General features: G+C 35.2%; 1 protein-coding gene across 3 annotated transcripts in view; it reads right to left on the bottom strand.

Annotated features, from left to right (window-relative positions):
• Positions 1-18,354, bottom strand: part of GMPS (guanine monophosphate synthase) — a 58,181-nt gene that overhangs the window by 25,912 nt on the left and 13,915 nt on the right. For all 3 annotated transcript variants that reach the window (XM_032485735.1, XM_032485750.1, XM_032485742.1), the window contains 4 exons: positions 12,509-12,690; positions 9,291-9,405; positions 2,864-2,961; positions 424-527 (listed from right to left, as the gene is read on the bottom strand). In XM_032485735.1, coding sequence (XP_032341626.1) covers positions 424-527; positions 2,864-2,961; positions 9,291-9,405; positions 12,509-12,690 — 499 coding nt within the window. The remainder of the gene's footprint in view (positions 1-423; positions 528-2,863; positions 2,962-9,290; positions 9,406-12,508; positions 12,691-18,354) is intronic.

The raw sequence follows: 18,354 nt of genomic DNA on the forward strand, positions 1-18,354 counted from the left end.
CTGACTCACAGGTAACAGTCTGCCAACCCTGGTTCAGAGAAATGTCCTGAATGCTTAGTCTGGTATATACATGCCTATATATACCTAAGAAAGTCATTAAAGGTGGGGGGGGGCAATTATGAATATAGCATGCTAGAAAGACAGTTCTCAAATTTTTCCTGAGTTGTAATAGCTGTATTTTATATCTGAAAAACATATCAGAATAAACATTTTTAAAAGTATTTTATAGCAAACTAGTGACTTCTAAATAATCCTTCTAATATTAAATAAATACCTTTCGTAAATTAATGGTTGACCTCATGACATTTACATTATCTTTACAAAATAAGAAACATCAAAAACTGTACCTCGTACAGAAACATAGCTTAGACTCTTCAGATAAACTTTTAAAAATTAAATTTGCAAAAGTTTTAGAATTTTCACCTGCCACAATGTTCCCAGAACGTGCCACAACCTTGAATCCATCAGCTACTTTGTCTACACTATCTCCATGGGTAAGCAAAACAATTTCTTCCTTCTGAAGGCCCCTAAACACATAAAAAATAAAACACAATACACAAATAGCTTAATTATAAGACAAGATTAATGGAATATTTTGCTTTGTTTCTAGCTTTATTGAGATATAAATGACATATAACATTATGTAAATATGCAATGTGATGATTTGATATACATAATGTAAAATGATTACCACAATAAAGGTTAGTTAACACATCCACCACCTCACATAGTTAGCATTTTTTGTGTGTGGTGGGAACATTTAAGATCTACTCTCTTAGCAACTTTCAAGTGTACAAATACAGTATTGTTAACTGCAGCCAACACATTGTACATTAGATTCCTAGAACTTATTCTTCTTATAATTAGAAGTTTTGGGCTTTAGAAATACTAGCTTGTTCTATGTATAAATCAAGAAAATAGAGAAAGTATGTAACAGTGCAACACTGATAGAATTTGTTTATTCTGTCCATTATAAAACCCATAATAATATGTAATCTCAAAAAAAGACAATCCATAAAAACTGAAAACTGAAACATATAAAGTTGGTGGTATAACCATACACATAGAAAAAGTTTCAAGAGGCCATAAAATTAATAATTTCAAAATTACATCTCTGTTGGGATTTATCTTAAGAACAGCCATCATTAATGGCATAGTTTAAAACGGATGTAAGTAACATCAAATGCAACTGTGTGAACTTTCTTTGGACTCAGATTCAAACCAATCAACCATAAAAAGGTATTTTCTACATTATGAAAAAGTCTGAACAAGAACTTGGTATCAAATAAGATTAAGAAATTAAAAATTAAAAATAAAACAAGAAGATAAAGTACATTAAAGACAAAAGGATATTTTGGGGTGGTTATTATCATTACCATTGTTAGGAAGGATTAGTGTAGGTTGTAACTGAGTACCAGAATTTTACAATTAGAAACACAGAAAAACTTTAAATCTTAGCCAGATCTTTACATTTAAAGCCTCTTGTAGTATCACATACCACCAGCAAGATTCCTGAAGCAGTTCTCACAAGCAGTCACTTGAAATACAGCTGAATGCAAGCAACACTTCTCCATTATGAAGTAGAAAAAGCATCGGATATCAAAATGTATTTTGGGAATGAGTAGCTTCAGTTCATAAAATTATTTTGAGCAACTTTTGCTTTTTTATTAATATTCCTTTGAAAAATGAGAATCTTTGAACACAGATACTTTTATCTTTGCTCCTTCTAATATTGAAGAAGAGCCAGCCACAGCCAATTTTGTGTAAAAACTGGGATCATATCTCCATTTCAAATAAAAACAAATTCTTAACTTGGACTTTAAAATTTCTGATATGTCTAATTTGGAGAAAACTATTCACTAAAAATTAACTTCGGCACAACTCAATAGAGCCTTAAGAATATCTGTAAATAAACAAATCTGTAACTAATAATAATTAGCACAGCTATAAGAAATGAAAATAAAAACTACATGTGCTCAGTCGTTGATATCAGCCTGCATTTTACAGATTTAATACAGTTAGGGGGAAATGTGATTTTTAAATAAAAATGAAATTTAGGTTAAAAAAAAAAAAAGTAACTCCACCAATACACCAGTACACCTAAATGGGCAATACTCAAAACATGGGAAAACCCAGAAAAGGAAAGCAAGTGACCAAAGCTTAAGTTTTCTAGTCTTTGAGAAAACTGAATGAAAACTCAGCCTTTTTATTTTTTTAAGTAAAGAAAATAAATGACTGTAAGAAGCTACTGAACAGCTCATTCACCAATTTTTAAATATATTAAAGCTACTGTACCTAATCGATTATCACCTAGCAATAAAAGCAATTAATGCACTTGCTGTATTTAAAAGAGAATATATCAGGTACAGTTATGCTCAGGTACAGTAGAGAAAGTGAAGAAGAGAGAAATAAAACACATGTTTAGTAATGAGTCCAGCAAATGGGTACCTTGCTAAGTACCGAGAGCAAGAACATGGAACAGAGGCAGAGGTACACAAGTGCAGGACAGTTTAACTTCCAGCTGCCACATGTGTCACTGTAATGTTTAGAACCACAATTCACAGGAGTGAAAAGGGAAAAACTACAAATGCTGGCATCACAATACGTAATCCCAAATGGGGGTCCAAGAAAGTAGTGCTTTTAAATTATATCATTAAGTGCTTTTCTTATTCCTTATTAGTATCACCATCCTCTGCCATCTTGACACTCAATTGGAAGACAAATATGACAATTAACACCTTTGGCCACTACTGTAGCCTTAATTTTGTCTCAGAACTACAGAATCTCCAATTTTGAAGAATAACATTCCCAGCTTTAAGTTAATCTACTAACATTCTTATTTATCTAAAAATATCTGTAATACCTGAATAACGAGCATGTGTTATCCACACTAACACTGAAGACTCCATCTTCTCTAACACTTTTTTTGTGCACAGTACCTCCAAATACCTTATTCATCATCTGTTCCAAAAGAAAATAAATTGATGTTAATATAAATCAAAAGAAAATTATCCAATTTATTTTGCTAATTTAATCATTTATATTTCTTGTTTTTAGAATAGCTGTTATTTTTGTGCCCAAAAAATAAAGGAAGTTTGTGAAATGTAGATAACTTGGAATTATTATATATAATTATACAGTTCTTAAAAGGCCTAGTTACAAAACAAAACTAGATTAGAAATTTGACCTGAGGTTAATTTCTATTAAACACTGGCAAATTTTCCACTTAATGTACTTTAAATTAATTCATCTGTTTAAAATAAAGATTTCTTTAATACTTACATCTGAGTTTAATTTAAAAGCATTTTAAAAGGTACTCTGAGCTTAGAAAGTACCTAAGTTGGTATTAAAACTAGGCAGATATAAATTCCTCCAAGCTTTGGCCCCAAAGGAATAGTCTGCAGAAAGCTGTGCTGTGGAGATAGGATATTAAAGCCAAAAGATGGGCAACAGAGAAAAGAGGTCAAGACAATTCACAAACAAATGAATCCATAATTACTATATTTATTTGGCTATTCTTATCATGGAAGAAAATTCTGAGTTGAAAAGAACTTGCTTCTGACACTAGAAAAAGCAAAATACTGTAACATGTCAATTAATAATAATACTATTTAACTCAGGGAATACTTTCCTAGCCAACTCAATTTCCAGATGATGTAGTTAAATAAGACACATTGTCAAAAATTATCTCAATTAGAAAATAATTTTGATTACAGGAACCAGGGATAACTTTTCTTAAATGTATTTATTTATATTGTCACCTCCTCAGTAAATAGATCTTACTGAATAAATCATTCTTTGATAAATGAGAAATCATCATGTTACTGGCTCAGTAAGATCTTTCTTACTCAATAATCACACTCATCTGATAAGCCTATAGTGCACTGTTTGAAAATGAAGGAAGCAGAAAAGGTATCAAAGTAGCCAAAACAGATTTCCAAACATTTAACTCATAGAAGACCGGCGTATATGAAGACTTCAATTAGTCTCTATTTAGTCTTGCTTTTGATACGACTCCAAGGAACATATACTTATTTTTTCCTTCCAGTTCTATTGAGATATTATAGAAGTTTAAGGTGTACAGCATAATGATTTGACCTTCATACGTCATGAAATGATTACCATGATAAGTTTAGTGAACATCCATCACCTCATATAGTTATGAAATTTTTAAAAAACAGAAAAAATATTTATCCTTCTGACAAGAACTCTTAGGATTTATTCTCTTAGCTTTTATATATAACATACAGCAGTGTTAACTGTATTTATACATGTTGTAGATTACATCTCTAGTACACATTTATCTTAAACCAGAAGTATGTACCTTTTGATTGCCTTCATCCAATTCCCCCTCTCCCTATACCCTGGGTCCAGGTAACCACAAATCTGATCTCTTTTCTGAGTTACTTTTTGAAGTATAATTGACCTACAAGACTGTATTAGTTCCTGTTACACAACACCCTGATTCAGTATTTCTAAACATTTCAAGGTCATCACCACAGTAAGTCTCATGACCATCCATCAGCATACTACCTAAGAATTGACTATTTTTCTCACTGTACACTTCATACTCATGACTTTTGCATCTGAAAGTTTGTACCTCTTAATTTACCTCACTTATTTCTCTCCTCTTCCCATCCTCTCCCCTCTGGCAAACACTTGCTTCTTCTCTGTAATAACTCTGTTTCTGCTTTGTTATGTTTGTTCATTTGTTTTGTTTTTTAGATTCCACATATCAATCTGATTCTGTCAGACTTATTAGCATAATACCCTCTAGGTCCATCCATGTTATGGCAAATGGCAAATGGCAGATTGCAATCTTTTTTATGACTGACTAACATTCCTCCGTGTGTTTGTGTGTGTGTGTGTGACATCTTATTTATCCACTCATCCGTTGATGGGCACTTAGGTTGCTTGGCTACTAATAATAATAGTAAATAATGCTACAATAAACATAAAGGTACACGTTTTCTAATTAGTATTTTTGTTTTCTTCAGATAAATATCCAGCAGCACACCCTGCTCTAGTCACCAGAGCTATATGTTCTAGGGGTGCCCCTGAAGTGGGTTGTACATGCTCTTCTGTTGTGCTCTTCTGCTGACTACTGTGTGCAGTCGGGCAGGCATGGCTCGTCCCCAGTCCTGTTGGTTGTTGCCAGGCCTTGCCCTGCATAGAGGCTGCTGGTGGGCAGGGACAGATATGAGGCAGCTGATTGCAGAGCCCCGGAGGTCCCAGGGCTAGTGCTGGTTGCAGAGCCAGGGGTACCAGATAGTGTCAGCCTGTTGGTGAGCCAGGCTGGCCCCTGACATGGCTGGCTATGGGGTTCAGGGTGTCCCAAAACTGATGTTGGCCTGCTAGTAAGTGGGGCTAGATCCCAGGGCAGCTGGTTAAGGGTCCCAAGTCGTCCCAGAGCTGTTTCAACCCCCTGGTAGGCGGGGCCAAGCCTTGGGCCCTCTGGTGGGTTGTCCAGATCCCAGGGTGCTGGGTGGTCAGGGGGTCCTAATCCCTGGCCCATTTGTGGGTGGAGCTGTGTTTCTGCCCAGCTAGCTGCTTGATCTGAGGCATTCTAGCACCGGTGCTCAGAGGCTGGTGGGTGGGGCCCATTCCCAGCACTAATAAGCTAGAGAGAGGATTCCAAAATGATCTTTGCCAACACCACTGTGCTCCTGGAAGAGTGAGCTCCTCAAAATGGCTTCCACCACCCCCACATTCCAGGAGTGTTCATCTACATGAGCTTTCCTGGAGGCTGACATCTTGATTGGATCATTAGCACCAAGACGCAGTCCCACCCAATAGCCTGTAGGGAAGCCTCAGGCCAAACAACACACAGGGTGGGAACACAGCCCCACCCATCAGCAGACTTCCTAAACCACAAAGGCCTCTAGACACAGCCCTATCCACCAGAGGTGCAGGACCAAGGTTCATCCAGCAGTGGCCAGGAAACCTATATAATCCTCTAGTTCAGCCTCATCCACCAGGAGCAGATACCAGAAATAAGAAAACAACAATCCCAAAGCCTGTGGAAGGAATCCACAAACACAGGCCAGACTCTAAACTGGGACTGGCTGGACCCTGGCCTGTGATAAGAGAGGAGTGTACTGCTGGGGGTATACCTCTCCAAGGTTAAGAAACGTAACTAATCTACCTAAAAATACAAATAGATAGACAATATGAGGTGGCAGAGGAATATTTCCCAGGCCAAGGCACAAGATAAAATCCCAGAAGAAGAAATAAGTGATGAGCAGATAGGCAATTTATCTGAGAAGTTTACAGTAATGATGGCAAAGATGTTCAGAGAACTCAGAAGGAGTACAGATGCACAGAGCGAAGTTTTTAGCAAAGAGTTGGAAAATATAAAGAATACCCAGAGCTGAAGAATAAAATCACTGAAATGAATAGCACACTAGAAGGAACCAAAAATAGACTAAATGAAGCAGAAGAAGACAGATTAGTGGAAATTTATACTGCAGAATAGAAAAAAGAAAGAATGAAAAGAAATGAGGCTAGTTTAAGAGAATTCTAGGACAACATGAAGTGCACTAATATTCACATTATAGGGGTCCCAGAAAGAAAAAAGAGAGAAAGAACCTGAGAACATATTTGGAGAGTTAACTGAAAACTTCCCCAACCTGGGAAAGGAAACAGTCACCCAAGTCCAGGAAGTGCAGAGAGTTCCACACAGGATCAACCCAAAGAGGAAAACACCAAGGCACATAGTCATCAAATTGACAAAAATTAAGGATAAGGAGAAAATATTAAAATTAGCAAGAGAAAAGCAACAAGTAACATACAAGGAAGCTCCCATAAGGTTATCAGCTGATTTTTCAGCAGAAACTCTAGACCAGAAAGTAGTGGCACAATATATTTAAAGTGATGAAAGGGGAAACCAACCAAGAACACTCTATCCAGCAAGTCTCTTGTTTAGATTTGATGGAGAAATCAAAAGCTTAACAGATAAACAAAAGCTAAAAGAATTCAGCACCACCAAACCAGCTTTTACAACAAATGCTAAAGGACCTTCTCTAGTCATCAAACCACAAGAAAAGATAACAAAAAGAAGAGGCAAAAAAAGACCTACAAAAGATTGCTTTGGCAGTTCAGGGTCTTTTATGGTAAATTTGGAATTGTTTGTTCTAGTTCTGTGAAGAATGCCAATAAGTATTTTGACAGGGGTTGCATTGGATCTGTAGATTGCTTTGGGTAAAATACGGCCATTTTGATAATGTTGATTCTTCCAAGAGCACAAGATATCTTTTCATTTCTCTGTATCATCTTCAATTTCCTTCATCAATGTTTTACAGTTTTCAGAGTATAGGTAACCTCCTCAGATAAGTTCACTTCTAGGTGTTTTGTTGTTTTTAATGCAATGGAAATGTTAATGCCAGTTATAAAATTCTGGTTTTTGAAGTAAAAAAAAGAAAGTGAATGAAGGGCTACAAATGGCAGAATATCCTTTTTTATGGGTGAGTCGTATTCCATTACATATATATGCTGCATCTTCTTTATCTATTCATCTATTGATGTGCACTTACGATGCTTCCATATCGTGGTAATTATAAATAATGCTGCTGTTAGTAGCGGGGTGTATGTATCTTTCTGAATTAACTCTTACTTTGTGGTTGGCTTAATTCTTTTGATAACTATGTAAGTTTAAAAAGATAAAGCTCTAAACATTCTTAGAAACAATGAACAGTACATATATATAAATTTTTTTAAATGTGCAGTATATTGTGTATATGTATTTACATGCAATATATTGTATATGTGCACTCAAATTATAACAATTCTACTTAAACTGAAAAATGAAAAAAATGGGGAAGAAAAAAAAAAAAAGGCCACCACCAGCGTCTGTGTCTCCATGGTGAGTTTCAGTTGCCTCCTGCCTCTCTGGGAAACTCTCTAAGATGTGCAGGTAGGTTTGACCCAGGCTCTTTTTAAATCACTGCTTCTGCCCTGGGTTTTGGATCTTTTAAAGATTGTGTTTGTACCCTTTAAGAGTGGAGTCTCCATTTCCCACAGCCCCCTGGCTCTCCTTAAAGTAAGCCCTATTGACCTTGAAAACCAAACATTGTGGGAGCTCATCTCCCCACTGCACGACCCAGGGCTGGGGAGTCCAATGTAGGGCTCCAAATTGTTGCTCCTTGGGGAGAATCTCTGCAGTGGTAATTAACCTCCCAGTCTGTGAGTTGCCCACCTAGGGGTATGTGTTTTGACTATACTGCAACTCTGCCCCTCCTACCCATCTTGTTGTGGTTCTTTCTTTATTTTATTTAGTTGTAGAAGATCTTTTCTGCTAGATTCTTGTCAACAGTTGCTCTATAAATAGTTGAAATTTTCATGTGCCCGTGAGAGGAGGTGGGCTTAGGGTTTTCCTACTTCACCATCTTGGCTACTCCCTAGATATAATTAATTAACTAACTTTACAGTGAAGACACCTGGCAAACACCATCTTAACCAAATGATGGAAATTAACATCACCTATCATGGTATTAATTGACATTTTGTGCCTCCTAAAGAGATGCTCTAACAGGAGCACAGCATCACTTCTGTGGCATTCCTGCCCCAAAATACATAACCTGAATCTAACAATAAGGAAACATCAAACAAACCAAAATTGAGAGCTATTCTACAAGGTCACTGAAATGTACTTCTTAAAAAACTGCCAAGGTCACAAAAGAGAAGGAAAGATTGAGGAATGATTCCAAACTAAAGGAATGCAAAGAGACATGACAACTAAAGACAATATACGTTCCTAGACTGAATTCATGACTTATAACAGACACTAATGAGACAACAGTAAAATGTGAATGGAGTCTGTGGATTAGACATTAACAATGAATCAATATTAAGTTCTTCATTCTGATAACTGTATTGTGGTTACATAGGAGAGAATCCTAGTGCTTAGATAATACAGGTAACAGAAATCATGTCTGCAATTTACTCTCAAAATGGTTAATAATGCCAACAATTGGGGAATTGAGTAAAAGTGTACAGGAGCTCTGTGTACTGTTTCTGCAACTTTTATGTATGTCTGAATGTCTAAATTTTGTTTGTTTGTTTTTTAATGGACAGTGTTTTGTTGTATGCAGTAATATAATTAGCTTCTTCTCTTAAAAATCCCCTCTCAGGTCAGTTCTGCCATACTAGTATTCATAAACAGTTGTAATATAAACAAATTACCTCATACAACTAAATATCCTAAATACTCTAAAGACAAAAAATACTAGTATGGTAGGAGTGATACAGAAAAAAATTAAGGCAACTCAAGGCAAATTCACAGATATATGTACCTGCATGCCATAGCAAATTCCAAGAACAGGCTTGCCAATGGTGAATATTGCTGGATCAAACCAAGGAGCATCTTCTGCATACACAGAATTAGGTCCTCCAGAAATGATAATGGCACTGTAGATTTAAGGAAGAGAATCAGTGAAGAATCTCTAGCTGCTCATTTTTATACAAAGTCTATGCCCTCTCCTGCATGTACCACTGAGAAAAAGACTCAATACAGGTTCTGAGATTTTGTTATGTTTCCAGTGTATTGTAGCAGATCCAGATTCAATCACAGCTAATTAACAGCCTCCTATACAGCTTAATTATGTTTACTTATTGCAATATGTGAAAGTTTATCAATTAAACAATCACCCGTTAATAAGCACAAACGTCCAAATATGTAACACCAATGTATCTATGAAGGTTAGCCTGAATTTGTTTTGTTTTCCTCATCAATGGAGAAAGTAAACAAGAATTCTCAAAGGAGACGGAGAAAACAGAGGTCTTCTGCAAGGTAAGGAGTAAAGTAGGTCACAGGAGGACAACTGACAGTATTATGAAGGCCCTGAAAGACTCAGAGCACAATACTTTACAATAAAGAATGGCAGAGAATGTGAAGAATTACCTAACTTTGCCTGTTTAAAACCTGTCCAACGTTCCCAACAGTTTTACCTGTGACCCAGGAATGGAAGCTAACATGATTTGCCTCACATGCCCTGCTCTCAGAGCCCAAGTCAAAATTATTACTTAGCTACATTATAATTTATGGAACATTCTATGGGTTAATTTGGGAATAGAACTATTATTATAAAGAAAGTTGAACACTGAGGCCTATATCTCTCAACCTCTGATACATCTAACTTTGGTCCTCAGCATTCAACCAAAAGAATTTTACAATACTTCAAATATTTTGAATTTTACATAAAAATTCAGATTTTGAGGTTTCCTTTAGGAAAAAGGAGGGGGGAAAACCTGTCAACACTGGACCTTCACCCTCACGTGGCTACAAATAACTGGAATCACAGGGAGACTTGCACCTTCAGACTACTCATGCTCTCCAGTTTGCCACACATGCCCAGTTACACAGTACAGGCATACTTATGCTCTTTACTCAATTTAAGGTATTTTCAAACTCTTTTTAAGTTTGAATTTGTAGAAATTCTAATTTATCTGTATTTCTAAAAGAAAATGCATTCCAAGATCTAACTAAAATCTACTTACAAATAAATTTGGACTACAATTCACTTTATAATCAGCAGTTGCTTGCCACATAAAAACATATAAACCAAAATGTTAGACTTATAATACATCCAGAAAAATAATGTAACTCAATTTCATAAAAATTACAAGCTAGCATATAGTTTTTTAATATATAACAATAATTTCAGGGAGCGCAAAAGCCCTAATCTTTGAACTTTGTACTGGTAACATGAATTATGGTACACATTACATCAGTTAGCTTATTTCCTGGCAAAAGAAACTGATAACAACCTACTCAGATGATAAATGGGACATCTTTAAGATAACAATTTTAAAGGGATGCGGGGTTAGCCCAAAGGGTAAATATATAACATAGCTCCTTAAAAATGCAGAAGATAGAATTCTATAAAACATGTTTAATAATCAAGATCTCTAGAATTTCAGTATGTTTTATTTAGTTTTATAAAGGATAAGCACCATGGGACTGCCCAGCATTCCTCATTAATCTGCTAAACAACTCAAGGCTGTAAGATTCTTAATACTATTAAAAAGAAAAGGCAATGGACTTAGTCAAGGATAAAACTCAAGCAGCACTTAAACCAATTATGAAAATTCTTATCTCAATAAGTCTTAAGATGAGCTAATTACCCATTCTGAGTTTTCTATTTCTATTGTGCTATTATTTTGAAATTAAATTGCAATTACCAGGCCCAGTAAGCCCCCCAAGGCATTCGATACCAATTTTATGTATTAGACAGATGAAGGTTCTGAAAACAGGTTAAGATGTCTCTCATGTCATAAACCTAAAACTTATTCTAGAAAAAGGGTGTCAAATAGCTATCTCAGCAAAAAGGATTATAGCAATGAAGGCCTCAGTACTATAGTTCCTACTCTTCTACACAGAGAAGAAGCTCTAGGCATGAGCAGGACCTAAGAACCATTTATGAACAGGTAATTAGGTGACAAGAAAAAAAAAAATTAGACTTCTATTACCACGAATTGGTTACCCTATTCTAAAACATCTGGTCTAGATTAGTTTGCTGGGGCTTTGTTTGTTTTGTTTGTTTGTGGTGGCGGGAATGAAGGAGCTTGGATTTAACATTCATATTTCTTGCAATTTTTTGATTCCCTTAAAACTGGTTCTCTCTGGCAAATCAAGACAGTTGAATTAGATGAACTCAAAGGATCCCTTCTTGCCCTAAAATTCTACAGTTTAAAAGGGATAGCTGTTTTAAATCTGCATCCTAAAACTAGAATAGGGTTAAATTTAAGCCTGCCTTTTCTGATTTCCAATTCACTCTATTTCAGAAATAAGAATCACAAGAAAATTTATACACGTCTATGGAGTTTTAAAGTTAACCATTTTTCTAATGGAAAAAAATGTGTTTTTAAAAAGAACACATTATATTTTGAAAGAAACATAGCATTAAGGTTTAAGAGCCATTTAAGGATATAAACTGCAGTTGCCTGCTTCTGAATAATGCTCTTTATAAAGAATGAACATTAATTCCATGAGAGAAGACACTGCATCAACCCGAAATAGTTGTTAAAGGAAAAAGCTATGTAAGTTAGATGTCGTTTTGACTAGATTTAAGAGTACATGCTGTGGAATTAGCCCTTATATTAGACTTAGGAAGTCTTCATACTAGAAACTAGTCTCTGGGGATAAGAAGCAGAGACATATTGTACACAGGATCTAATCCAGGTATTCTAGCTATTATATATGTTCCTTTGATCAAATGCACTGGGATCAATGAATGAGTGAATGACCATAATAGTAAATCTAAGCCTGACCGAGAAATCCTATAAAACATAAGATATTTAAAATATGATATGATAAATTCTTGTAACTGTGCATTTAAAATTAAGGTAATCTTTTCCTTTTTTTTTTTTAAATCAGAGCCATGAGAAATTTCTTGTAAAACCATTCCATGTCTTATTTTCATTAAAAAATTCAGCACCCTGGCAAATTAATAATAAAATATCCCACAATCTAAGCTCAACCTTCTCAGAAAAACGTAAGTGAAAAGTCTACCGGAACCCTTGCTCCTTTATGGCAAACGCTGGTGTTTCCAAGGGGAAGATTTCAGACTGCACAAACAGTTCCCTCACTCTTCGGTCTATGACTTTCCCGTATTGAGCACCCGCATCCAGAATGACAACAGCTCCTTCATAGTGGTGGTGGCCATCCTTAAGGTCTCCTCCGGCATTCTCCAGCTGCAAATATTAACACAAATGTCTACTTAATTATAAAAATTAGAGCTACTTTCAAAAATTGTGATCACAGCAGCTCCAAAAACACACAGAAACAAAAATGGTTAATTTAGGATTTTGAGTTGCCAACTCAAAATACTTCTTTTAAAGGAAAGAGTTTTACATATATTCATCCACAGGAATAAATAAAAGCTACCATCTATTGACTACATGATATAGTCACTTTATGTTTAAAGAATCTTCTGCACATTATCCAGTAATAGGGTAAGCATACAACCCAGCTAAGTCAAAATATAGTACTGGTTTATGCCATGCCTGTTATACTGGCATTATCATTAATAGTGCCTCCTTCAAATTTCAAAAGCATCCCAGTTTGGACAATAAATTATATGACCGCCCTATCTAATAGTCACAGCATCCCTGTGAGGGACATACTGATGAGGAACTGAAAGTTCCCTGCCAGAGTATAAGCATGCCCAAATTCACTTTACTAGCATTTTTATATTACCTGAGAAAAATTATACATATGCATCTAACCCACAAGAGTAAAATTTTAAAAACATTTTTTAATCTTATCTCTGACAAGTGTGCATTGAGAACATTTTTTTGGGAGAGCAATTCAGAAAAACGTAAAACCTTAACTCTGTGTGCTGAAATATTTAGCCGGAGTGTGCTAAAATATTTACCTGGAACTGGTTTCAAAATAAAGCAAAAGTAGGTAGGTATGGATGAAACAAGATTGCCTACGTACTGAAATCATTGAAACTGGGTGATACATACATTGTGTTTACTTTAGTCTCTCTCCTGTTTTTATAAATTTTACATGAGAAAAAGCTTTAAAATGTTTATGTACCCTGGAAAGTCACTTGGAGAAAGCATATACAATATGATCCCATTTCAAAACATTTTGTGTAAAAGTGCAAGAGTGTATATGTATGAGAAGAAAATGTATAGACAGATTACACACTAAAAGATTAACAGAGGCTGTATCTGAGTAACGAAACTAGTAAGCTATTTAAAATTTGTCTTTTAGACTCTTCAGTATGTTCTAAATGTTTACAACAGATGTATTTTTGGAGTTTTCCCCCCTCCAGTTGTAAAATTTGTACATTAGAAAACCTTATAAACCAGTTCTTAAAGGCACTTACACAATCCTTTCACCCTTCTTGCGTCTCCATTTATGTGAGATGCAGACCTCACACCACCACTCACCCTTCTGCAGTAAGCGAAAAAGCAACAATCATAGCCACATCTACAGAGGAGGATTTGTGAGAGGGACCTAACCACAGTCCAGAAGGAATTACTCAGATCACAAAAATGAAGGTTTTAATCACATGAACACTGAACAATGTAGAAAAATCTGATCATGGAAAACAGAAGTTTATAGAATATATTAGTTCAAGAAATGCTAAAACTTTCTCCTTTCATACCATTACCTTTAGTCTTTCTGTATACACACCCTTTAAGATTAAGGAATTTATCTAAAAATTCTTAATCTATTTTTAGTAAAGATTAAAGTATTTTTAAAAGATTACTATGTTATTGTGTAAGTTTCTGATACGGTTCCATTATCACCTTCAAAATTTTCATCAAATACAAGGACAACCTATTTTTTTCATATTACAAGCAGAGTTCTCACTATGTATAATTTTGAAATGCATGAATTTCATGCTATGTTTTATATCAAGGTTTAGTTAACGAAAAACAGTCCCTAACATCATGGTTCAAATTTCAGTTAACATATATTAACTGTAATTACATACAGTACAAACCTTGCTCATCAATCCACAAGTTATCAAGTAAACAGCAGGTGAACATCATGATCAGTGACCAAGCCCGTTCTTTCTTTCAAAGTCTGTTGGTGACTAGTCACTGCACAACAAACAGCCAAGAGTGTGGTAGTGTTGCCTCCTTGTTGTCCGGCGGTAAGTCCACATCACATTTTACACATATGGATAAACCAAAGAAGTGGTCTGACAAGCAAAATCAAAGTGCAGCAAAGAAATGAAAAGTGATATGCTGGAAGTGAAATTCGAGTCCAGCGTGAATGGAGTTATAGAAGAAATAGCTGGCCGCGGCAATGTTGGCACTGCTGCTGTGTGAGCCCCTCTAGATGTGCAGTCAGACCCACTTAGTGAAGGAAAACTTATCAACATCAATGAGGGAAGCAGTTGTGATAAAAAGGATGACAATGTCCCAGAGGAAATGACTCCAGGGAATTATTCCCAATTAAAGAAACTCTGAGATATTTCATGACATGCAAAGGATAAAATATTGAAAACCATCAAAGCACAGAAAAGATCTGAAGGGAAACACTGTGTAAAAAACTTATCAAGAGTAGTTTAAAAAGAAAAGCAATTCTCAGTGTTTCTAATGTTTTAAGTCATACCAAATAGTAGTTTCACTATTTTCCCTATCCTTTTATAATTAATAGTAAGACTTAATATGTCAACAAAGTTTTGTAAAAGTCACAAAACCATCGTAATTTTTCCATTGATTTTAAGATTGCTTTGCATGGTTTCAGCTGGTAAGATCATTTTTATGATCATTTTACTATTGTGCAGCAAGGACTGTCTATTTGTTTAAATCAACAAATTTTTACTTAAATAAATTGATTTTAAAAGAAAAGTTTTGTTTCCTTAGTATGTTTTAAAATGTTCAATCAAATGACACCAGAGATCACTGAGGAAACACGGTATCCTTGGCCTCATATCTTTCTACCTCAGCTATCAACTTGCCTATCCAGCACAAAGCTTCAACAACTCAGGGAAAAGCAAAAAGGTCACCAGTAATAAAAGCAAAAGTTTCTTTCTCTTTCCCTAAAAACCTTGAATCTATTTACTCCTACTTCACATAAAGTTGAAAGTTTGATCATTAGACTTACAAAACTTCACCAGATTAGAAAAAGTAGCCTAATGAGAAAAATAGCTCAGTAGTCACATCAATAGTAGAGACAAATGAAATTCCACATCGCAAGACAGAAAAACCTATTTTATCTATTTATAGCATCTATTAAAAAGTAAAAACGAAAGTCTAAAGGTTTAAGGTTAACCCCCCTCTCAAGTGACCTAGGTAATCACAATAAAGTAAGTGATGTTCATAAAGATATCTTTTAAGACAGCAAAAAAAAAAAACATTAAGGAAAAACTAAACCATATTCAGAACCCTATTGAAGAATAAAGCAAAAGAATCTTGCAGATTCTGTAGAGATGGAAATGGCACTGGGGAAGGGTATATATAGCTCAAGTAACAGAATGCATGCTAAGCATACATGAGGTCCTGGGTGCAGTCTTCAGTTATCTCCATTAAAAAAAAAAACCTAATTAATAAATAACTAGACCTAATGACCTCCCCACCTCCAAAAAAAAAAAAAAAAAAAAAAAGATGGAAATGGCATCATTTGGGGATCTTCTTGAATTCCCAAATATCACTGAACAACCAGACAGCAAACCAAAACCCAAGACATACATAACTAAATGACAAGTTATTCCCCCAAGAATCCCAAAATGCAAGCTGGTGGGAACTAAACAGTCACAATCCCTAGTGTTAACAGCAGCTGTGTGCCTCATGTAACAACCAGGTCTCATAAAAGAATCTGAGGATAGAATTCCAAAATAGCCAACAGGTACTAGCTAGAAAGCACAGGGGCCAATGTAAGAACAGTAGCTGCACTGGGAAGTGTGCCCACTCTTAACGGTGCACAGGTGGCAACAAACAGGCCAGAGCTCCCTTCCAGGTCAGAGCTCACAGTAAGGAGCAACTGCTGGGAGCAGAATCAAAATTAAGTAGGATAAGGACAAGGCAAAAGGAAAACAGAAGGGCCAGACTTAAGGAGAATGAATCAGTGCCAGGAATGCTCAGAAAACAAACTGCCATGATTTAACATAAGAGGGAACTCTATCAAAAGTTGCAGACATTATCTGAATATTCGTTCTAAAAATTCAAGAGATTAAATTTACATAAAAGAGAAACAATAAGCAGAGAAGTTAAATCCCATACAAAGTTACTAAAAGTAAAAAAGGAAATAAGGAATAAAATAATATTTCTAAAGAGAGTAAGTCAGAAAGACATACTCAACAGATCAAAACTGGAATGTATTATTTCTAAGTGAGCTAAAGACATTAAGCAAATTATGCAAAGCATGAAAGAATATGAATCAAAATTTGACTATGAACACAGAATGACCAATCCCAAGACATCCTCTTAATAGTATTATGGGGCTTTAAAGAAAAAATTTTTTAAATATTTTGGGTAAAAAGCACACAACTTCTAATTCACTCAACTGAACACTCGTTACGTGTAGATTTCCTTATCTATGTTTCATTTTACAATAAAGAAAAAGAAGGGAATTAATATTTAGTTTGTACCTATTATTTAAGGTGTTTTACATATTTTCTTATTCATAAAGTATTTCTGTTTTACAGACAAAGAAAATGTTACTTCCCTGGTAACAGGACTAAAATGGTAGGTCTTTTCAAACTCCAAGACAATTAGCACTACAGAAGGTAGTAATATAAATATGCATCGTATTTTTGGAAGACTACCTTCAAAGTTACTTTTTTAATATCTTGGTGCCTTATTAAAAGGGGTAAAGCGTTATTATTTTTAAGTTTGCTTACATGAGTGAAATAATGTTCTGCTGATGTCTGAGAAAATATATAAATGATTTTGGAAACTGAATTTCATCAACACTAAACTTACTTGGGTAGATGCCTTTGAAAGGCCTTTCAAAATAGAAGACTTCAATTGTTGAAACAAAATTAAAAGTTTCAGGATTAAAAAAGATTTTAAAAACACCTACCCACACACATTTTAGTGATCTGGGATTCTCAACTGCCCAAAATAATCCTTTCATTACCAAAAGGCTACTGGAAGATTGACCACAATACTTAATCCAATCTCACCACACCTGTAACTAAAAAAAACAGTACATTCACACCCATAACTAAAAAAATAGTACATTTCTTCACAAAATTATCCAACACCTCAGGTACTTTAGATGAATCAACTTCACTGAAGGTTTTTCACAAGAGACCATCACCTCACATACAACGTTGAAGTTTGAGCTTACAACCAAAGGATTAAATCAAAGAGTCAGACTCTAGCTCTTGACCTTATACTATGCTTGCTCTACCCTCCTTTGATTTTGAAAAATTACAAACCTACAAGAAGTTGAAAATCAAAAGCATCCTCTACCTAAATTTAACAATCAGTAACATTTTAGGGGGGTGGAGACAGCTTAGTGGTAGAGCTGCATGCTTAGTGTGCACGAGGTCCTGAGTTCAATCGCCAGTACCTCTATTAAAAAAAAAAAAAAACTAACATTTTGCTTCATTTGTTTTATTTATATTTATGTATACTTCCCCGCTCCCTGAAAAACTGGAGACTAAACTGTAAATACTTAGCTCCCCAAAAAAACTTTCCATCATGTAGCTCCTACAAAGAGGGATATTCTCCTACACAATTACAATACCATTATCACACCCAACAAATTAAACACTAATATTATGTATTTCCCCAAATGTCACAAATACCCTTATGGCTTTTTTAAAAATTCCAGGACCCTACCAAAGACAACTTTGCACACACATTAATCTAGAACTACTCACCTCTTCACCTTTTTATGGTCCTTCACAACATGGACATTTTTAAAAGTTCAGAGCAAGC

This window comes from Camelus ferus, chromosome 1 (assembly GCF_009834535.1).
Source record: "Camelus ferus isolate YT-003-E chromosome 1, BCGSAC_Cfer_1.0, whole genome shotgun sequence".
NCBI classification, from domain to species: Eukaryota; Metazoa; Chordata; class Mammalia; order Artiodactyla; family Camelidae; genus Camelus; species Camelus ferus.